The 24,139-nt window shown below is 36.1% G+C and overlaps 1 protein-coding gene and 1 long non-coding RNA gene across 7 annotated transcripts; one reads left to right on the top strand and one right to left on the bottom strand.

The window, feature by feature from the left end:
• The first annotated feature begins 647 nt into the window (after positions 1–647).
• Positions 648–24,022, top strand: LOC110827552 (sodium-independent sulfate anion transporter-like). Of its 6 annotated transcripts, XR_002542400.2 has the most exons (13): positions 648–892; positions 12,014–12,267; positions 12,834–13,032; positions 13,543–13,763; positions 14,490–14,658; positions 15,334–15,498; positions 15,924–16,085; positions 17,257–17,397; positions 18,048–18,193; positions 18,423–18,590; positions 18,919–19,072; positions 19,565–19,738; positions 20,879–24,022. XR_002542400.2 is itself a non-coding variant. In XM_022059306.2 (12 exons), the coding sequence occupies exons 1-12, from the start codon at positions 841–843 to the stop codon at positions 19,651–19,653; spliced, it is 1,920 nt and encodes a 639-aa protein (XP_021914998.2). In that variant the 5' UTR covers positions 648–840; the 3' UTR covers positions 19,654–24,022. The 6 variants fall into 6 exon arrangements, 5 of the variants coding, with proteins under 5 accessions (XP_021914998.2, XP_021915006.2, XP_021915013.2 ...); XM_022059306.2 differs by having other exon boundaries at positions 19,565–24,022; XM_022059314.2 differs by lacking the exon at positions 648–892 and adding an exon at positions 7,717–7,810 and having other exon boundaries at positions 19,565–24,022.
• On the bottom strand, positions 14,995–18,429 carry LOC147874993 (uncharacterized). Its single transcript, XR_015533576.1, has 2 exons — positions 18,254–18,429; positions 14,995–16,148 (listed from the first exon to the last, which is right to left on the bottom strand). It is a non-coding gene; the product is annotated as an uncharacterized LOC147874993 (long non-coding RNA).
• Positions 24,023–24,139: the final 117 nt, after the last annotated feature.

Here is a 24,139-nt window from a genome sequence, read left to right as displayed (position 1 = left end):
ATGTTATTTGTCTTTGTATTTAAAAATTTTAACACATTTTAGAGTATACTGAAATGAGTGAAAGTAGTTGGGCTTTTGAATGCTCTTACTGGATACAGAGGATGAACTGAAGTCTTGGGCAGTCAGCCATGTGAGTATGGAGTTACAGTGTAATGCAGTGGTCCCCAACCTTTTTGTGCCCACGGGCACATTTGAGAGTTATGAGATCGTGGTGGGCACCAGCCAATTAACAAAGCCAAATTTTCTTTTCTCTGGACAAATAAGATATGGACACGAAATAATACACAAAACAACATTACGTTAATGATACAAGAAACCACGCAATCAGAAATACGTACTTTTATAAGTACATTTATTATTACTCAAGTGGGAAGTTAGTGTGATGTTTGGCGCTGCATTTCATTGGCCAGTTTTTCAAATTTGGGAGTGTAGGATGATGTTGCTGCTCGCAAACAATCGTCGAGATATGCGATTTGATTTTATAATGTTCATGGTTGAACGGCCTTCATTATTCAGTATAACCTCTTTACGTAACAACGCGGGCACCCAAAAAAAGCCATTGCGCCCGCGGGCACCGCGTTGGGGACCACTGATTTACAGCATAATTTAATCAATATTCTGATCAGAGTCCCGAGCACAGAAAAATCTGCTTACCAGTCGGGATATTTTTGAACCGGTTCTGTCGGTCTAGCGTCATTCATTCAGTCGGTCCTCTCAAAACTGGACTAGTTTTTTTTTTTATCGCGAGACTGTACGCGATAAGTGAAGACACTCCGTCTGTGGGGAAGACCACTTGCAAGCAACAGTGTGCGTTCTGTAGCTGTCCAGGCAGAACACAGCATGGAGCCCATCAAGGAACAGGTCCATGCTACGCGGGACCCTGCCGCCAACAGTAAGTGTACTTTTTACGATGACATGTAACCAACTGAATCAGAGTTGGTACAGGGGTGACAACTTGCCGGAGACGTTTGTTAGAAAAATGTGCAGAAATTGTAAACACTGCTGTCCATATTTCTTTACATATGACACCTGACGAGGTAACTTTTATATTTTTTGAATTAAATGCATTTGACCGCCAAAATAAACTTGAACTTGGTTTCTGGACTGTTGATCTATGTCAGTGATACCTTGTCATGTTATGATCTATTATTGCGCGTTAAAGGGTTGAACTCTGTTGTCCTCAAGATGTTAGAAGTGCACATATTAACCAGAATTTAGTGTGGGTCCTACTGAACTATTTCATATTTATATTTTCGTCAACATCTAGAACTATTTGTACATTTGCTATTGTAATACGTTCCCTAGATTATATACGAAATAGTTCAGATCAATTTTCTTCGGTCCGGACCGCTTTCTTGCTGACAACTTCCGTCTTGTATGTCGTAGTTAGATCGCCCCTACCATACACCTTCCTCCCCACGAATACAGACAAGCACAAATTATTTGTTGGAATGAGTATCGGTTTTTAAGTACAACGGAATTATTTTTTGTGTAGTTATGTTGTGTTTTAACACAAGAACTGGCATTCTGAGATAACCTTTTATCAGCACTTGCTCTTTCAGCCATATGAAGCTGTATGTTTGTTCTAGTTAAATTCTGTCATGAATACTCTTCACAATTTTGCCCCGTAAATGCATTTCCCTCCGAGTTCCTCTTCGTACTTCGCCCACGGAGAGTTTATTCGATGCTTTAAGGCGGAAACGAGTGCATATGTCACAACTAATAACGGCCTGACCGCTTGTCCTATTAATCACTCGTACACCTCGTTAAATGCACTTTCGGAAATAAAACTGTCTGCTGTCCAACAGGAGAACATTTTGTCGCTATCTGCTCAGAATGTGATTGATATTTATTTATTAAACAGACACAGGGCCAACAGCCCTGCATTTAAGGGCGATTCTTGTAGACTGCCATTCTCACCATTTCCCTTCCACGGTAGTTTCGAACGTTTCCCGCCAGTTTTCTTATAGCGCTAAGTTGTTTACAGATTTATTTATTTATTTATGTTATTTTCAACTACAAATTGTATAAATTACATACTGATATGCATAGCGAACTGGTAAGTGCGAGACGGTCGTGGGCTAGTATTAATTAAGTTGTGGGACAGAGGTAAACGAAAAGAGGTTATAGTAAGAACAGGCGGTCTTAAGAGAAAGATTCGAACCGAGTGGCCTTCGAGATATAAAGCAGATATACTAATGACTACAGTGTGGCTTCCGGCTTGACAACGTAATTAAGAAACTTACGTCCGAATGCTATGTTGATGTTTTAATTATGACTATTTGTGCCTGTCTGAGAGCCATGCTCTTACCTAAATTAAAACCCGTCACATTTATGTTGTTGACGATAAAAAATTAAACTCCTGGTTGCGTTATTTTTCTGGATAATACGTAAACAAAGACGAGCTAACGAGAATAAAGTTAAAGCTATAACAGCTATAATATTACATGCTTGACTCTACAAACTACCTGCTTAATTCCTATATACTGGATTTAGTAAGTTTTGATAAAACTGAAGACTTCTAATTTCTTTTAAATCCAGTTGAAGCTATAAGTTTAGTCTTTATCTACCTATATATCCTTCCAGAGTACAAGAATTGTAAAGAAGCAAAATTGTAATCAACAACAAAGTCCATTTTTATAAGTTGATAGTAAACTTAGATATTCAATAAATTAGTATTTTTTTGTGGAACTCAAAGTTTAATTACCGTTCTCAGAAGAGTCGGCCGCCGGTTTTCATCATCAGCCAGATGAATTCAATTCACATCCTACAAACCTGTTTTTCTAATATCCATTTTAATATTGTTCCCTGATCTACGCCTAGGTCTTTCAAGTTGTCTCTTCTCTTCAGGCTTTACAAACCAGCATTTCGTACGTATTTATCATTACCCCACGCGCGCCACATACCCCGTCAATCCCTGACTTGATTATCTTAAAATGTTAATATTTGGTGGAGAGTAAAAATTATAAAGCTCGTTATGCAATTTCCGCCAACTTCCTGTCACCTTATCCCTCTTAGGTCCAGATATTCTCCTTGGCACCCTGTTTTCAAGTACATTCGTTCTGTGTTCTTCCCCTAACGTTGAGAGACCAGGTTTCACACCCGTACAAAAATATACACGAAATTATATATTTGTATATTTTAATCTTTACGTTTTAAGATAGCAGACGGAAGACTGGACGCTATGGTAGCAAGCATTCCCCGAATTTAGTAATTTTCCACATTTTAATAGAATGCATTAGCTGCCTTTATACCCTATAATAATTTTGTTCTAGAGTCTTAATTTAGAGTTTTCAATTGCTTTGAATATCTGTAGCAGGGGTACCACTAATTCTAATTTAACACACTAAATGTACCACTAACCAAATGCGTTCAGGGAAAACTTATTTTTGATTTTCGTAATTAGTTCGCGTACCACCAGCGGTAAGCTGATCTATAGTAACATGGGGAATAACGATATCTGATTGCCTAGCTTATCTGCAAATAGCGAACTCCCAGGAGAGCATGAATGGATTAAATAACTAGCCTATGTCTAATAAAACTTTTTAAAACAAAGGAATCAGCGTCCAGAACTTATCACAATATTCTTGCAATCTCTGATATATTATTATGTTGACAATGTACTTATAACGCACTTATGCAGATCAATAAATCTGTATATTTTACAGCGTATAAAATGTTGCGGTAATAGCTTCTCGTTGATACGCCATATCTCTAGGGTATCGACATTGTCTGTAGACATGGCGGAAGATTTTTGTCAGGAAATTAAAGCCAATCAATAAGCTAATGCTGTCTATTCTGGGACCAAAGCTTGAGAGCGGTGGTAAGGTTTGTCACGTGGTAAATAATCAGCAGTAGACAGTCATTCTCACCGCTTTCATGGCTTATACATAAATTTATGACAAAGATAATGTGATGCATGCTACAAGAAGATGGCTGTCTTTTGAGTTGTAACGCTTGTAGTCTGGTACAAGTTCACCAGTGTTTCAGAAGTCCTTGCTGCCTCAATCGTCAGGGCGATTCAACCCAGCAGACAGCCATCTTCGTACTCAGCGCCGTGAAAACCTCAAATCCTACTTAGATCAATACTGCTTTTAAAAATGGAGAAACATGGAGCCTAGTCTTTTATGGGACGTTACTTGCTCGGTTGTTCAAGACATTTTCCACCCTTTTAAAAATTCCGTGCGCTCAAGAGCCTAGACCCTACCTTGAAGCATTTTGGTCCAATCTTTAAGAGCCAGTTAAATATTATCCTCCCATATACATCGAGGCGATCTTAAACAAGGATAGAAGATGAAGTTGCAGGAGTTAAAACGAGAAGCTGAGAATAGGGAAAACTGGAGAGCTCTTTTTGGGCAGAACAATGGACCTGTCGTCAGACAGAACACTAAATAATAATAATACACATCGACGGTGAGGTTTTTATTAACCATCTCCGTGACACTGTAGAACCTGACCTGTTTTCGCAATGCCGGCAGCAATTTTCTTGCTTGTCAGTTGTTTAACCCTTTGAAGCCGAAGCTCGTCTTCATAATATTTACGAATCCAGACCGTACCGCGAAGAAAACACTTCACTTAACCATTAGAAGTCGAATCAGGCGGTACCACATAAGATTTAACAAAAGAACATCCCGGTCAAAGCCTTAATGTAAAAAGCGATCACTGTGCAGCGCCATGGCGATAAATAATAGAAAATTTGGCATTTAAGATACTTTTGTATTCGTAAAATTGCCATAATATGTACCTAATGTGATTATTTCAGTATATCTTATATAGAATAATTTTATATAAAACCAGGGAGATAAATGGGGCCTTTCCACCTTTGGAATGGACTATTGTTTGTTATGCAGACACATTTGATTTTGATACCAGAGGATTCGATATCATATACAGTACCTTTAGTCGTGTGATTCGTCTTTCTGATATGATTATATTGAGAACAATTGATAGTAAAAGACAAATAAAGTATTGCATTTAAACGATGTATATTACGTAAATTTTAGTTTTTATCGTTTAATACCAACGATATGACAGTTGAAATTATAGATAGCATAAATGTTGGTGAAATGTCTTTAAGAAAATCAATTAAACATTTATCTTATATTATAATCGGCCAAGGTCGTTATTGTCTGATTACGTATACCAATATCCATCTCCCTCTTCAGCGTGTTGTTTTTGACAAAGTGAATATAACACAAAATAAATTGCAATCTATTTTCGTCGATTGTAGGGCACTTGCCTTTAATTAGCGTAGTCTGTCTTTTGCGATTTCGTGAAATTGTGTCTGGGCCTGAAAGGAATGTTGAATGTTATTAGGGTGGTCTGCATGAGGAGAATGACCAGGGGGAAACTAAAACTGCACACAGAAGTTTAGTTGAAAAACGAAAAAGAGGAGACGCCTTTGGTGATCAAGGAATAAGTTAGAAGATGATATTACACTAATACTGGGAAGCTGACAGTCACTCGGTTTGTTAAGAAATGTGCCGCCCTTTATGGAATTAAAAGGTTCATTATGCATTTGTCATCACCCATGTGTGTGCTGTTATGTTTTTCTAGATTTATGATGGTCATTAATTATGAGGCTCCTCATTAAGCAGTTTTTCCATTCCTCCTGTTATCCTGTTATTTTCCAAATATTCTCCTTGGTACTGTCTTCTGTCCAGAAGGGAAAGATAAAGTTTTACACGCCCGAATTTATAACTTGTGTTGGGCAAGGCCGTGGTCTAGGCAACACGGAGTTTTCCTCCGGGGGCTTCCCCGGTTTCTCCGTGGCATCCCAACAATTACTCCATTCACACACAGAAGAAGGCAATGGCAAACCACTTCTGGATCATCTGCCAAGAACGTATATGAACAGGTCCCAGTGAGAAAAGGATGGAAGGATCCTGTTCATATGGACCTGTCCTCAGACGGAACACTAAATAATAATAATAATAAAAATACTACGTAAAATGGTAGTCTTTATCTTTTAGGTTTTTCATAGCTCTTACATAGCTAAATGGTAAAATCATTCCTCGAATTCAATTTACTTCAAACTTATTCATGAATGTAAATTTGATTTTTTGCTGTCTTTCCAAGATATCTGAACATTGACTCATTTCTGGGGTTGTTTGCTATCTTTAAATTATGAATTTCCCCTGCATTCTGGCGACTAGACATGAACACATAAAATGTATGTATAATATTTGTCTTTACAGTATGCGTCTTTCCAACAGATTAATTTACATAATCGACACATGTCAGTATCTTATTCAGGCCCAGTTTTATTTTGATCCTTCGTAATTGCGAATTCTAAAGCATTTCTAAAAAAACTTGGAAAGCTATGGTGATGAAGCCTCTCCTTGTTTCAGACCGTTCAGACACCAATCTACCCCACATAATTCCATAATCGACCTCTTTATGTATATTAATCGTCTGAGGTCTACCTCTGCTGATATCAAGTGTCTGGAAACGAATTCTGAAGCTTGAATTGAGGGATGTGCCCTTCTTGTACCACATTCGCTTATCTCTAAATGCTTACAACTTGTAGACAACCCTGAAAAAACAATTAACAGTTGGCCTTCATTGATCTACAGCGCTGGCCCTTGGAACTGTGTGACTATAGACTCGTCCTTTTGATCTCTGCTCTCTATTTAGTTCAATGGCTCTGATTAAGGTGTTAATATCAGTCAAACATGTTTGATTGATAACTTAAAGAATCCACTTCCGATGACCGGTAGTAATGCTGGGGGGGGGGGGGGGGGGTTTCTTTGCGGTCACACACTCTCGTTTCAACATTGCATTTTAGGAGATATTTACAGCTGTGAAAGATTAGATTAGATTATGATCTTCTGGGCTGTGATTTCGTGTAGCCGAGTAGGTGATTAGAAACTCTCTTTGGAAGTATGCTGCCTCTGTCTTCAGGGTAGAAATTGTTAAACTTTTTTTCACAATCCCGAATACCGCAATTTGAAATTTAGAGTTCTGTTTTGATGTTAAACAAGACTGGGGTACGAGGTGCGATCGTAAAGTTTCCAGACTGTGTCAATAGAGGGCGAACCGGATGTAGTACGAGCTTCTGCCGCTAGGGGGTGCGGCCTACATTCATAGTAAATCGTTGTGATTTTTCATGTCATGCTGGAGCAAGTTATTCATTTACAGCACAGAATTAATAATTATATATTCGGCATTATATTTCTGAACACAAGACTCGTGGGAAATGGTTATTTGTCAGGGAAAAAACGAGACATTACATGGCGGCTGATCTCCATGCTTCTGGTAGACTGACATAAATTGGTCTAAAAATCTGCCGAATCATATTTGCTATGAAAATATTTCAAATCAGCAATAATAATTTCGCTTAGACAAAATATCACAGCCAGATTGCCTGTCATTCTGTTTCTACGAGGGAAAAACAACAAAGATATGGTTTTTAAACCACAATAAAATTCACTTTCCAGCGTAAGCAGGATATAACTCGGTGTTCAATAAGAGTTAAGGATTTTTATAAAATTACCTCCATATTTGCTGCACTTTGGTCAGTGAAATTTAGGGGTAAATTATGATGAAATTCAGGAAAGCGACATTGTCATGGCCTTGAACTTTAGAAGTGGACCAAGGAAATGTGATATGACATGAGCTAAGAACGTTGCGTCGGCAAACACTCAAATGTGACTATCAGAGATTTAATTACTCGGAACAAAGTTAAAATGACTGATATTCGTGGTAGATATCAGTCAGCAAATAGTCAAGTAAAAGACAAGTCACTTTTGTTTTCCACTAAGCGACTCTCTCAAAATGAAGACATCTGTAATTAATATGAAGGCAGACGGTACGTATCTAATATGTGTTTGTCCCTAGAGGTTCATTAAAATATTCACAATGATTTCTCCTATCTGTTGCTATATTTTTCTCTTGAAAATATGCAGGTAACTCCAATAATAAAGATAGATTGGAATTAATATAATTCATATAAAAGGAAAAGGACTAAGTGTTCTGCCCTAAAGAAAATCAAGACGCCCTTTACTAATTATATTTTTTTATTTTCTATAGCGTGACTGTAAAACTCCTGAGATGAAGGTACACACATGTTAAATTACGAACTACAGTAGTCATTACGCAAAGAAAAGAGGGCCAATACTTAGCTACCTGAATACAAAGAAATGACAATGAAACGGGTTTTCAAAATATTCATTGGTGTAACACTAATAGTATCTTATTATACTTTCATACTATCTACCAGACTTAATGATATTTTGTGTCCTGATTTCCTATACACTATTTAATCCATTATAGTGATATCAAAATTTGGAACACGCGTCGAACTTCAGCTGTCAGTATTATGCCCTGACAAGTGAAAATCTGTAGTCTCCGCACAAGAACATGGCTGCCCCTAAACCATGCGTTTATGAGCAGTGTATGTTCATTTTTTAAACTGAGAATGCAACTGAAATAAGTATCCCTCGATAAGTGTTGATGCCTCTGTATAACGAGGAACTTAATTCTAACTGAAGGATGCTGAACTTCGTCGAACAAGTCGCCACTATGTAACATTAGTTTCATCTCCGTCACTTTAGGTGGGCTAAATTTTAGCTCGTATTCTTACACTTGAAGAATTTGTGAAACAAAGTTACATGAAACACAGTCCAGATATTTATTTTCTTCAGAATATACCAGAATATATAATCGACCGAAAGGTAATAGCAAACGTAATGAGCTGTGTCCTGATAAGACGAAGAGTCGGATGCTACTGCTACAAATTCGGGGCGACCCACACCACAGAAGTTCACTTCACGTTAAATCGAAATTTATGAATTATCTTAAAAACTGATTATCATACTACAAAAATATTCGTTACATAAATCATAGATTTAGTAATGCTGCTATGTCATTTAATCTGACCCTGAATATTTTCGTAATTTTCCTCGGTCCATCCAGGCACATGCCGTAATAGCCCATTAAATTCGGCTGAGACCGTTTCATTCCTTTCCGATTCATTATTCATTAGTCATCCAATCATTCAAGTTTATGATAGTATCGTTAAATAAATATCAAATACATAGATTTAATCTGAAGTTATTCGATTTAAATCTCAGATTTGGTTTTTAATTCGTTTCCGTCATTCCTTCAGTAGAATATCAAGAACTGCCTTTAAACAGGGCATTGGCTCAGAGAGAATTTCATCTCTCGCTTAACCTACATTGGTGACGTACGATTATCAACCAACCGTCTTATCACACTCGAACATTGACTCCGGATCGTTATATTCTCTTATTTATTATACAAACTTCTGGCACATAAATTGTCACTGTCCTGGCCCTCAAGAATAGCTTCAAATGATTCTTTGTATAGTAAATATTAAAGTTTTATGGTTGATTTTAATGGAAGTGAACAGTTGTAAAATTAAATAATAAATTCGGAAAATATTTGTTCTTATTTAGTTTTAAAACTCTTATCCGCCTACTTTCCAAACTCTGAAGATCAGATGTACAAAATAATACTTTCGTCAGTTGTGATATAGATATGGTCTTAGAAGGAAAGACTTAAATTACAAATGAAATTTGATATTCTTACGGTGACGAGGATGAAGATAGCTTTATTCTGGGTTGTTGTGTCGAATAGTCTGTAAGGTAGTGACCGACGTTTCAGAGGAGCTTTTATCTTTCATCGTTTGAGTGATCTGCTAGACTGCAGTTCGCAACATTCAAGGAGACGTCCATCTTCATAAATTACAAGTGTTTGAAATCAAAGTTCTCAAAAACACTTTTGAGTTAAAAAGGGTGAAGCAATTTTTAAAACATTCCAAAACTACGAACTTCGTGATTTATGCAGTTATCTAGTAGATTACTGGACTATAGGAAGCTATGATGGATTGGACACTTAGCTAGGATGGGGAAACAAGGAATGCGTACAGAATTTTGATAGATAACGTGTACTTTGTAGACAAGGATGGAATGAAAACATTAAAGATGGCTCTTGTAGAATGGGGAGTGGATGTTGAACATTCCACATCCAATACTACAGAGTTAGTTAATTAGATTGATTTTACTAATGAAATGACAGAATATTTATTTTGTTTGTTGTGTTTCGACTATAATAACGTGTCCCAGCAATATTTTATCACCAAGTTCTTCAACAACAATCTCTCATTCAAAATTTCATTAATATCCGACAGCGGGTTCAGAAGACGGAAGGGGCGACATACACGCACGCACGCACAGAGGAACAAATGTCTTCACACCGTAGCTCAAGTATCAGTGACTGTTGATCAATAGCTGAGTCAGTTTCTGCGTGCTCAGCTTAAGTCAAATTTCAAGTTCATCATAAATTCCCATGCGTAATGTCACAGCGACGTTTCCGGACAGAAACAAACTATTTTCGCTACAAAATACAGAGGTCATTAGTTGCAATGTCGTGGAGTTCTTGAAAAAATTGATAAAAGCTCAGCTGGTAAAATAATTCCTCGTCTTTTATGGAACAATGGAGTTCATTAACGTGTTCACAATAGCCCATCATTGAAATATATCCTGGGCCAGCTGAATCCAGTTTACACACTCACGTCCTATTCCTTTAATATCTTTTAAATAATTTTCCTCCGTGCCACTTCCGGGTCTCTCAAATGGCATTTTTCCTTCAACTTTCTAGAATGAAACTTTGTATGCATTTCTCATTTCCGTCATGTTTGTTACATATGTCGCCCATCTTTTCTTCTTGGTTTTTTTGCCCTAATATTTGGGGAAGATACAAATTAAAACTTCCTAAAGACGGACGTCTTCAGGGTTGTAGCGCCGTGTCAGATAGAAGTTTACCAACATTTCAAGGGCACCTGCTGCCTCCAGATCGTACAAAACAATAATTTTATCTGTTGCGTTAAAATGATATAATGAGAAGCTTTAACAAAAATAAGTGGGCCGATCAAATAAAGATAGGATAGGATGTAGCAGGTTGGTGTGAATAAAATCATACATAATTTCTGTTGGTAAAACTGATTGGAACAAACCACTTGGGAGTCGCAGGCGTAGATGTGAGACTAATTGAAATGGATGTTAAGTTATGGAGTAGACTGGATTCACCAGATTTATTGCAGGAACCAACGGCTGGATCTTCTATTGATATCTCTAACTAACTAGATGGCTTACCCAACCTGAAGGTTCATCACCGAATTAACCAAAGCCCTCCACCGGACCCTGTCCTGGGCCAACAAAATCCAGTCTCCTTCAACTCCTATCTCCCATAGATCTCGCCTGAGATTATCCTCCCATCTACGTCTAGGTCTCCCCAGAGGTCTCTTCCCTTCAGGCTTCCCAGCCAACACCTGGTGCACACCTCTTGTCCCATCCATGCGCGCTACATGCTCAGCCCATCTCATTCTTCTTGACTTAATCGCCCTGACAATATTGGGGGAGGAGTACATTGATATGTCTATAGGCGAAATGCAATTAAATACCAACCTTACGTCATCTGTAGGGCAAGTTCCAACTACTGATTGATGTAAATTCCGGCGGGAATGCTGTTTCACAGATATTTGTGTTTCCGGTCGTATATGACTTCATTCGTTAGAGAGGTTATGTATGAACCGTGCACCCTTTCCTATTATGCCAACCAATGTGAGGACACTGATACGATTAATATAACACCTACACTGAAGGTAAATTTACTGCTTATTGTAATTTGTAGTCATTGTCAGTGAGGGTGAAAGGGGCATAAGATCATTCCCTCAGCCCGTTGTTACCGTGTATAAGTGTCTCATGATTGAAAGAGGGGAAAGACTAATTGTTGGCTAAATTATGATTTAAGTTAAATAATTTACTGTAAACAAGTTCTGTTCGATTTTACATATAGAAAACTATTGTACATTTAATCTGAAAGTGGGTGACAGTTTAATTTTGTGAGAGATGCAACCTTATATAAGAACAGGGAACTTAAAAATATCAGTAAACAGCCAGTAAATTAAATTCACTTTTAAGTGAAAACTTTTCTGCTATTATGAAGACATCACTTCCTAGTTTACTAAATATTCTCTTTTGTTGAACAGGGCAGGATCCATTGCAAAGTCAGGAGACATCCTTCTCTTCGAAAGCAGCAGATACTGTTACATCTTGTATTCAGGCCGAAGTGTCTGAGATGTGCACAAAAGAGTTTGTGCACAGGCGATTTCCATTCACCAAATGGCTCCCGCAATATAATTTCTCCACTTTAGTTCAAGACGTGCTTGCTGGGTTAACTGTTTCACTGACCTTAATTCCACAGTCAATTGCGTATGCTGAAGTTGCAGGTCTACAGCCACAGGTATACATATTGCTACTAACATTTCAGAAATATGTCATGGCAAGCATCTTCTAGAAATTGTTTTCTATTTACTTTTTATTTATAGTTTCTTATGAATTGGTATAGCTCTGTAAGTAAGCAGCCTATCAGCTGGATGACAGGGGTTAGATTTCTGGCAGATGCAGAGACTTTTGCCTTTATTGATTTGTCCAGATTGGGTTAATTTCCTAGATGTGAAGCAACTGTGGTGTGAAGCTGACCACTCACCTCTATCTAGTTTTGAGGTTAAGAATACATAGTGCTATACTTCCACTCCGTCATCCATCTTTATGGCATGGAGCTTAATTAACCAGCAGAAACATTTTATCATTGCAATTTCTTAGTTTCACTGTGCAGTTTTATATAGTCAGTTTGTCTATTTTCATCTTATATACTAATGACAGTAAAAATAATTATTTTTAATGTACATTTTGTGAATAAAATACTTTGCACTAAACTCACATTCAGTTTCCATGTTTGGTTTAAAAGTATTTTTTCTTTGTGCTGGGTTATATGTTAACCTCTAAGTTCTGTTTTCTTTGTTACAGTATGGGCTATATGCATCATTTATGAGTTGCTTTGTATATATTTTTCTGGGCAGCTGCAAGGATATCACCATTGGTCCAACAGCCATTATGGGTATCATGACAAATCCTTTTGTTCTTGAAAATGATAATCCAGACTTTGCAGTTCTCTTGTGTTTCCTCATGGGGTGCGTTATAGTTTTGGTGGGATTATTAAGACTTGGTGAGTCTACTAACCAAATGTGTGTTATTAGTTACATGAGGTAAAATGGATAATGTAATTAAATATAGTAATTTAAACTCTTCAAATTTATCAGAAAGCCACTCCATTATCTTGCTTTGTGTTGTACAGCATTTATAATTTTTGTGTGACTATAAAAATATTTACAAGGACATTTATCTGAAGTGCTGATGTGCAGAATAATTTGCTGTTATGGGTGCCCAGTTCAGTGGCAGGTTGAGTGCCATAGGGTCAATAGATAACTTTACATTGAGTCTTTGTTGTGGAAACATTGCATGCTTTAGCCATGCAATTTCAGTTGCACCATTGTACAGAACTACAAACCTTCTGCTTCTATGTGACCCTTGCCTGTTGAGACCTTCTGCACACACAACAAATTGCTGGGGCTAAATATACAGATTTACAACCATAGATAATCTGCTTGCAACTGCATGTACAAATTAGTATCTCACTTTACAATCTGTGCATTGTGAGTTTCTGTTTTTCTGTCAGGTTTTCTGGTGGAGTTCATATCACTTCCTGTCATAGCTGGCTTTATATCAGCTGCAGCCATCACAATTGCATCATCTCAACTGAAGAGCCTGCTGGGAATTAAAGGGAGTGGTAATGATTTTCTGGAGTCATGGGAAAACCTGTTTAATAATATACAGAATACACAACCTGGAGATGTGACACTGGGTGTTTGCACTATAATTCTTCTGCTGATTGGACGGGTATGGTATCTGTTGTTAAAAGAGAATTTTTCTGATAAAATTATATCTGTTGTCTTAAATTAAAAAAATAAGGTTTAAAATTCAAGTCACTGAATTTTATACTAATGTAAGATAAACATTTACAAACTTGGTTCTACAAGTCTATATATCTTAATTTTTATGAAGTTATGGTTTGTTACCTAGAGATAACAGGCAGGATACTATTAAAATAAAATAAATTTTAGAAGTGGGCCCTTTTGAACACAGTAATAAACCTCCATATACCGTAAAAAGTGGTGTATTTCTCTGAGTAGCTGAACAGCTATTGCCTTTCCTGTTCTGTCATAAAAGTTATGTTTTAATATTAATAGAGTGAATATGATATTCTTTAAATTTTGCATAACAGTGCTTTTAAAATTGTGTTCCAGCACTTTGAACAGTCTTAAGATTGCTGTCTTCTGGGTTGTTGCGCTGTGTAGTCTGGTAGATGTCCACCAACTTTTCAGAGGTTATGCTACCTCTGTCATCAGGGCGATGAATGAGCCAATAGAGCGGAAATGGCTGTAGGGACGGAGGCAGCATGATCTCTGAAACATTGGTGGACATCTACCAGACTACACAGCACAACAACCCAGAAGACAGCAAACTTCAGACTCACCGCTGTGAAAACCTCAAATTCTACTTAAACTGTCTTGATAAAATTTCTGTTTGAACATAAAATGAAGACTGTATTTGTTAATTTCACAGAAAATGAAAGACTTTGCTGGGAGTCGTCAGAACTCTTCTGCAGTTCGCAGATTCTTGGGGAAGACAATGTGGATAATTTCAATATCACGAAATTCTATTGTTGTCATCATTGGTATGGTTCTGGCCTACATTCTCGAAAGCAAGGGATTCAAGCCCTTCAAAATAACAGGTATGGAATTCATTGCTTTCCAGATACAATAGTTTGGCTGCGAGTATCATGCATAACATTTGCATAATGTTGGTGTACCTGAGATCACAGCATTGCTTTTAATTCTGATTCCGAAGGGAAACTTTGTTTAGATGATTGTGATATTGAATGCACACTTGACTTTCAGCATTTCCAAGAAATGAAGATAGGAGGAAGTGAAGGCACAATTAGAGTACAAACATGGTGGTGAAGTGGTTAGTGCTTGTGTCATATTTGCAAAGTCTTGGGTTCAGAAACTAATATTTTAAAACAGTAAAACATGCATCAGAATATTACTTAGTACAAATAACTACCATGTTCATAAATCTTCATGTCTTTTATTGCATTGCTATATCTTAATACATGAATTAAATATAGTTGTTATTTCTAGAGGAATAGCAGAAACACAAAATTAGACAATTAATCTTGATCTAGGTAAATGCATGTGGGACATTTAAATTTTTAATACCATGAAGAAAAATGTTGCAAAACTTAGGGTGTTTGTAAAGTTTTAAGTTCTTCCATTTTCCATTCTTTAATATTAATAATACTCTGTTACTGTCAGTAGTTCTGAAATCACTAGTTAACCTGGATATAAAATAGTAAGGCTCATAGTGCAGAAATTCCTCAGATTTCTTCATGACTTATTTCATTCAGGTGAGGTTGAAGATGGATTTCCACCATTTGGACTTCCTCCATTCACTACAGTCTCGCACAACCAAACCCTCAATTTTGAGGATATGGCAAGCAAATTTGGCACTTCCCTGCTGAGTGTTCCTTTCATCTCAATCCTGGAGACTATTGCTATAGCTAAGTCTTTCTGTGAGTATTTTTGCCTACATATTGTCTGTCTGAGCGGAAAACTGATTCAATCTTGTAGCCGTGACATGCTGAATGCTGTCCTAAAAACATTTCTCCCATCTAAAAATGTCCCCACTGTTGGATCAGTCTGCATATTTGATACCAGTGATCCAACTAATATGCTAAATTGCGTATAAACCTAGAAATACTAAAAATACAAGAATGAGACAAAACAGTAGAAAGGTAGAAAATTAATGGTGAATCGAAGAGTCAACTGATGATTCTGTACCACTTATTAGAGTGCTCTTTGACTGTGCAGGTGGGTATTTCTGTTTGAATGTTGATTTAGTTCTCTCCTCAGACAGAATATCATGATATCTTGACTTATATACATATAAGTTTACATTAAAACCTTTCATTTGTGACCCCATTTTGTTTTGTTCTAGCTAAGGGTAAAGCAGTGGATGCTTCTCAGGAGTTATTTGCATTGGGCTTTTCTAACATTATGAGCTCATTTGTGCGTTCTTTCCCACTTGCTGGATCTTTCTCTCGTACAGCTGTGAACAATGCATCAGGCGTCAAAACTCCTCTTGGTGGTCTGATGACTGGTAAGGAATCAGCTCATAACTTCATTCATTAAAATGGAAGTAAGAATATTCTTCTAAGTAAATCTGTAATGAAAGGGAAGTCTATACAAAATTATGTATTGTAACTTCAGGTCTCAGAATAGAACTCCAAGGCCCTAGGTAACATTAAAGTTTTTGCAATAAGTTGGTAGCCCCTTCTCGATCCACTCAACCACCAAGCTGGAAAACCACCGCATGTCACCTTTCTGTAATTGTATATTCAACATCTTCACAGTTTGCTTCCATATTTGGAGACACTCCTCTACCCGCAATGTGAGGATGTGCCATGTAGCGTGAACAGCACTAATTTGTATTGACATGCAAATTTTAATGAAAGTGTGAAATAAAATAATTGTTAGCATTTATTAGGAATGTTAATTTACTGGCATACAAATTATAAAATGGACAAGCCTGAGAAGGTTATAATTGTCAGAATAACTTGTGGATAAGATGAAAGCTGTTTGTAACATACTTTACCTATATGTAAACAAATATTTTTAGTACAGAGCAGTTCTTAATAATGCAAACTGTTGGTGTAAGGTTCCCATCCAGCAAATCTTGTATTGTTAATTTTATATTTGGGTTTTGTTATGTTTATAATCTAACAAAATTCTATTTAACTAATGGGTTAGCATGCTGAGCCTGGGAGTAGATGGGTATAAGATTAAATTCTACTCAAGTTATTTCTTGAAATAGCAGATATATTACACAAAGAACATTATTACTATTACTGTTATCCCTACCACAGAATTTGTTAAACAGAACCTTAAAGTCATGCAGTAATTGTGGATTTATCAGTTGTGTAGTATTTAAAGATCTATTTCCACAAAATTACCTGACCTAAGTGTTTTGTTATTGATTATAGGAAACTAAATAGTATGAGACTGGCGTGTATTCCATTGGTATAACATTCGCACAAGAATTTGTTAAAATTGGTCAGTTGGTTAAAAAAATCAGAAATGGGAGAAAACAGACTCTTTCCTCAAGAAAGTAAGGTAGGCTAAGAATGAAACATGAAAACAATGTGTTATTTGTAGATGATGATGTAATATTTGGATTGGAAGCATAAAATATTGTAAGGAGATCACAGAGACTGAATAATATGCCAAAGCAGTTTTGGCATAATTCCAAAGTATGAGTGATTGTGTTTCAGGTGCTATGGTCTTAATGGCACTGGGTCTTCTCACCTCCACTTTTGCGTACATTCCAAAGGCAACTCTTGCAGGTGTTATCATCAGTGCTGTTATCTTCATGGTGGAATATGAAATGGTTCCTTTACTTTGGAGGACAAAAAGTATGTGTACTCATATAAGAAGCAAAACAAATGACCCTGATCTAGTTAAGATAATTTGAAAGGATATAGTTTAGAATTAAATTATATTAAATAATGTTTGTGTGTTCTGATTGTTCAGAACTTTTAAATAGAATTTTAGAGTATAAATGATTTTGTTAAAGCAATTCATCTCAAACCATTCATTCTCTAATATTCTTTATGCTGTTAAGGTATTTATGTGAACAAATATTTTGCAGTACAGCTAGTCTTGTATGTTTGTCTTTCCCACTTTTTTTTGTTTCCTTTCATACTTCTTTCTTCCCTCTTTCTTTGGCCCTCCCTCTATCACGCCTTTCTTTCTTCATTTATTTAACTGTTTTGTATCAGTTACACAGATTATGTTGTAGTTGTGGCACATATGTTTATTAGATTTAATACAATTTAGATGAAAATAAATCCTATATTAATATATGATGATGGCAGTCCAAAAGTGGCAGTATCTTGCTAATGTAGTTATATTTTGTAAATCTCAAGAGCAACTTTATTTATTCTGGGGCAAGCTGTAATTTGTTATAGTTTGCTTATTTGACTTCATGGAATTGGAATATGTTAAAGGAAATATGTTCTTATTAATATACACAGACATTTTTAAACAATGAATAATGTTTCAGGGATTGACCTTATTCCTATGGCAGTCACATTCATAGCATGCTTGGGAATTGGACTTGACTATGGTATGCTTCTTGGTATTGGTGTCAATCTGATGTTCATACTATACAGTTCAGCTCGTCCAAAGGTCCAGGTCCGCAATTTGACCGTAAGTAGGCCACTGCTGCTTGTGAAATATATATTATGTGCTGGAGGTGAGAGCACTTACCAGAGCAGGAGCCCAATAAGATGTTTTATCCACACTGAAAAACAGTGTTATTCATTTATTTTAATCACAGTTTTGATTTAAAAATCACCATTTGCTTTGTCTTTAACCGCCATATAAAGGTCAACAGAAAACTGAGTCCTCATTTCATATTGTGTGTTTATGTTGGCAGATTGAAGCACAAGAAGTGTTGTTGGTGATCCCAGAACAGGGTCTTGTATTTCCTGCTGCAGAGTACATCCGAGATGCAGTGTTCAGATCCTGCCTGATGACAGAAAGCAATGTAATAGTTGTTATTGAGGGAACAAATGTTCATCATATAGATTTTACAGTTGCACAGGTGAGGTGGACATGTCTTGTGGTTTTAGTTTCATGTAATCTTGACCACTGATGGAATTCTGTTCATTGTCTAATTGGAAGTTTAATCCATTATCAGTTCTTGGAAATGTTTATCTTGCAAATGAATTGCATTTTTAAATATCTTCTAATGCAGCTCCTCTAAGTCATAAAATAAGCTAATGTTTTATGAACCAAAATATTTCTCAATGTTATTTCTTTGCAAAATTGCTGATATTTAATTTCTGATTGTAAATGGCATAATGATTTTCTCACTTTAAGCAACTTAACATAAAAGGATGAATTCATTCTGAAGTATCTCTTTGTGGCAGAACATGGCAATGCTTGTGGATGACTTAGAGATCAAGAATCAGAAGATTATCTTCTGGAATTGGAAGCATAGTGCAGAGGTGGTGTGTCGGGGTATAGATGCCAAATTGTCAAAATATTTTTATTATGAAGGAAATATGGAGAGCTTGTTGCAAGGTGAGAGGCAATGAATTTTATGTACATCCAGTCTGCTGTTATTTCCTGTCTTAGACAATGTATGTGTTAAAAGAAATTTCACACAATTTGTTCTGCTGACAGTTTTTGTCTTGAAGATTTCTGTCTTCTGGGTTATTGCGCTGTGTAGTCTGGTCGATGTTAACCAACGTTTCAGAGGTCATACTGCCTCCGTCATCAGGGCGATGATGATGCCCTGATGACGGAGGCAGTATGACCTCTGAAACGTTGGTTAACATCGACCAGACTACACAGCGCAATAACCCAGAAGACAGAAATCTTCATATTCACCGCTGTGAGAACCTCAAGTCTTACATAGTTTTTGTCTTGTCTTTGCTTCTGTTTTGTGAAAGTTTCTTGTTGCATTGCACATTAGAGTCCAATAGGTTGTTAAAATTCTAAGTATAGTTTATTCCATTAACATGAATTGTATGCTAGAGGACATTTTCTAATGTTGTCATCGTCTGTTCTCAGGACTGACTGCTGAAAGGGGCCATAATGGTACAGGTGACAGCACAAATGAAACTAACAGCACATCCTTAGTAACTGAACCAAGTGTGTGATATAACACTGGAGCTTTTTAGAAATCGGGTGAAATTTATTGAACGTTTCCAGCCACATTTGTGCCGTGATTTTTGCACAGTACAAGTAAGGACACCAGAGCTGCATTTAACAAGTGTCAACAGAGAAATGTTTGAAAACAATTTTGTACTTACATATTTTATGTTTTGTAATTTGTACATACAGTGGAATCTTCTTTTAATATCCCTCAATTTAAGGGTTCCCCCCCCCCCCCATTTAAGATTCAGTTTTAATGATCTCTTGCCAATTTTAGTTAAAGACTGTAATCTTGAGACTTTCGGGGTGAGGAAGTGGGGTGAAGGAGGAAAGACAGCGTCTGTCTTTATCGCTTCTGACTTCCTGTATTCCTTGCAAGTCTTAAAATTACAGTCGCGCACCGTATCTTGGTGTTAATTTTCTGTTTACAATTTTTGTCAGTTAAATTCTCCCAAAAGAATCCTATGTGGAGGTTTAACTGAAATGTGTTTGTTGTGCTGTGATATGGACATATTTATTTGGAGCCACAAACTTACATTAATTTACCCAGCATATTGTGTAAGGGGGTGATGTCAGTATCCATTTACAAAAGAGTATAATTTTTTATTTATCTAATTCTCATTGAGTACAGTGTTTTAACTGTGCACTTGGAAAGATATGCATTTTCAAATTGTAGTTTGTTTCATATGCAATTATGTAAGCTAATTTTTCATGATCATTTTGTTCAAGTTGTATTAATCCCTTTTAATGAGAATTCATTCTCTACTGTTTCTTTTAATAACTTCTGAATTTATACATGTAGGAAGGTAGGAAGTTTTCACATGCTCTTCAATTGTCGGTACAAGTTTGAGCTGCAATTATAAGAACAAAACAAATTTGAGAGGAACTGCCACATGCTATTTTATTCCTATGATAAGAGTGGTTAAGTAAGAATATATTGAATTCTTCATCCATACACACAATTTTAACCAGTTATGACAGATGCTTTCTACTGTAGTACAGTATGCTGTGTACTTAAAGCATTTATTGTCCAACTTGTAGTTGAAACATCCATGTTCCATTTTCAGACAAAAAGAAAAGGTTTACAGGTACAGTGGAGTTTCTCAGGTACTTTACATGATTTGTAATAATTTATAGATGTATCCACTGACTAGCAGCTTTGAAGTATTTTCATCTGAAACTGATTATAAGTCTGTATATTTGCATAATACTTGTACATTTTTATTTTAGGTCATTCAGGAACTCAATGAAGATATCCATTTATACAATACTTAATCTGGATTGACCACGTATCCTTTTAATGATGTGTATGGTTAGTTCACAGTAGAATTGAAGCTTCGTTGTAAGTAATTTGTACCTGGCCTAATGAGCATGTATGGTACAGTGAAAGTTATAGAATTTTATTGTTAGGGAGCTATGGTAGCATTATAGAAAGTGTAAAGAAAAGTTTTATGTGCAGTGATCCACTGTTTTAAAGTTAATACACAGATGTTAATTTAGCTTTCATGTAGTCTGTTATTGGTGTATTAAGGTTGTGTTAATGTTACTGTTTTAGATTTGTGTTCCAAATTACAATTATGTCCGTCATATTGATGCTATTTACATGCACTTCTCTGCTTATTTATTGGAAACTTGAGAAATATTTTAAACACGAAGTCTTTTTATTAAGCATATGTTTAAAATCCAATGCTTATTTATTCTTGTTGATTTTTTTTAATTTATCTGTCTCTCTACTTGATGTAGATACAGTTCTTTACAAATTTTCTATAGATCTTGGAGTGTTCTCCAAGAATTAGGATCCATTTGGAATTGCTGATGACAAAACTTGTTTTCCATGTTATAATAAATTGTTGTTTAACTTGTGCATTTTTATACAGTAATGTACTTTTTATTCCAGAACAAAGCTCCTCTATAATTAAAGGAAAGTCTGGAGAGAGCCTGCTATATTTTATTCTACACATTATATTAATAAAGTAATTTTATACCAAAGAAATCATGATGATGAATACTTTCATGCAATGCGGCTAAACAGGGTTATGTGTGTTAACACTCAGAAATTTTAAACAGCGTAGTTTTCTGAAGTTTTGAATGAGTGGTTGTACACCTCTGTTGGTGCTTCCATTCACTCACAGATTCAATTACTAGATAGCACAAAATTTTGTGCAAAGATTTTATAGGTGTTCTGTATTCATTTTGTATGTGCCATAAGGTTTTTATTGACATCTATGCTCATGTAATTGTTATGAAGAAGCCTCAGTCTCTCAAAAATCGGTTTAAAATTTTGCTGTGCCTAATGTATTAGAACCGCCACTGTGGTCTAGCGGTCAGAACGCTGGGCTTGAAATCCTGGGGTCCCGGGTTCGATTCCCGGTGGTGCCCGGATTTATAACTTGTGTTGGGCAAGGCCATGGTGCAGGTATCACGGAGTTTTCCTCCGGGGCTTCCCCGGTTTCTCCGTGGCATCCCAACAATTACTCCATTTTCTTCATCATTTGACATTAAGCACACAGAAGAAGGCAATGGCAAACCACTGCTGGATCATTTGCCTAGGAAACATATGAACAGGTCCCTATCAGAGGGATCTTGTTCATAATGTCACCAGGGGTCGGCTCCGACCCGATGGTACAAACAAAATGTATTAGAATAGTTATTGTGATATATATTGTAGTAAAACTTACTGATTACAGTAAAACAGTGTGCAGCTGCTGCTGGATTCACCTAAGTGCAGCAAAGTGTTAAGACAACTTACAGTCACAGGTAGTGCTTTGATCTGGGGCATATAGTCTTCTGTTGTAGTCATCTGAGTTATATTTATTAAACTTTTGCTGGAGAGATAATTCATTTTTCTATGTTTTCCAAATTGCAGTGAATTAGGTGACATTCGAATTGTTATAGGTATTTGATATTTGGCAGCTTATAAGTATTTGTTTATTTTCCAAATGGTAATTGATATTTGAACTTTAAATAGACAGTGTTATTTATTATGCAAGTATGTATACATATTATAAGTAATGTTATATGAATATTATAATATTATAATTTTTAATGAAAGAACATTACATTTGAGCAGAGTTACATGAACATCAAGTCGGTTAACAATTTGCATCATGTCAGATCTGCTCAAAACTTGTTCTCACACAGTTTTTATTCCTGTCATGTTCACACACTTAGTGTAAAATTTTGTTTTTGTTGTTGCTGTTATTTCATGGCTTAATCTTTGCTGATGGGCACAATGTTGAGCTGAACATAAAAATTGCTATATAAAGATTTTTAGTTGATTATTAATTAAAACATTAGTGTTTTATATTGTCAGTTGTTTTATCATGATGACTCATAAAGTGAGAGAAACGTTTGCATTCTGAAACTGTAGAAACATCAGAATATTTTTATAAGATTACAGCAGTTTATAAAAAGTTGACCTAGCAGTACTTAATTGCACATGGATCTATCCATGTTAGAGAAAAGTGTTGAAACAATTTTTCAACCATTTTATGTACTGTAATTATAGAATTTGATGTACTAAGATGGAAATTCAGGGATACTAATGTGACTATTAGTACTGGCTTCCAGAGAATTGTGAGATTTCATATTCTTATGGCAACAGGAATGAAGATGGCTGTCTTCTAGGATGTTGTGTTGTGTAATGTGTGTTAGATATTGACTGACATTTCTGATGAGCTTACTGCCTCCATTGTTAGGGCACCCTGATGGAGGCGGTAAGCTCTTTGAAACATCAGTAAAAATTCTAGTTTAAGGCATTCAAAAACGTAATGAGCAAAACAAGAATTTGGTAGTAATTTTTTCAAATCTGTTTTAATTTTGTATTAATTCTGCCTTTTTTATTATCAACTGAACTTGAATTTGTAATAGGATTTCTCATTTACCTCTCCATATTGATAAAAACTGTTGTTGTTTTTTTCATTATAAACAGTGATGTTATTCAGGACCATTTCTGTACGCACTGCACAGCTAAATAAACGCAATAAGACATCATGCAGAAGTTAAAGCCCTTGGATTCAGACACACACATTACACATGAATAAAACCAGTGTGTTGCTATTTTTCATCTGAAACTCTTCAATATTGTTGTTTTCAAATTTGACTTTGTTTGCTACCTTATGTTGTTAGAACCAAAAATGGAAAAAAAGAGAAAATTTTCATCGCTATCCTTATTATTCTATTTCATATTCTTCAGTATTTTTCCTTCCTTAATCATCATCATTTCTTGCTGTTGGCAGTGTGATTTTTATACTTGTTAAACTTGTATATGAAATATATTCTGCCTGTGAAATGAGCAGTACTTAAATGATGCAATGTGCAGTTTAGTGTGAATCAACTTCTGTGTCGAATAATTAAAAGAAATCTGTATATGTATGTCAGCTTGAGTACTGATTCTCCTCTCCATCATAGTACGCACAGTGTTAACACTTTTGATTGTACTACAGACTGGGTGACTGGGGTTCAATTCCTGACAGGGCACAACTTTTCTCT

This window comes from Zootermopsis nevadensis, unplaced genomic scaffold, assembly GCF_977971745.1.
Source record: "Zootermopsis nevadensis isolate Lab colony 2312 unplaced genomic scaffold, Znev_1.0 Znev_ptg000003l, whole genome shotgun sequence".
NCBI classification, from domain to species: Eukaryota; Metazoa; Arthropoda; class Insecta; order Blattodea; family Termopsidae; genus Zootermopsis; species Zootermopsis nevadensis.
This window is presented reverse-complemented; position numbering and strand designations above follow the sequence as displayed.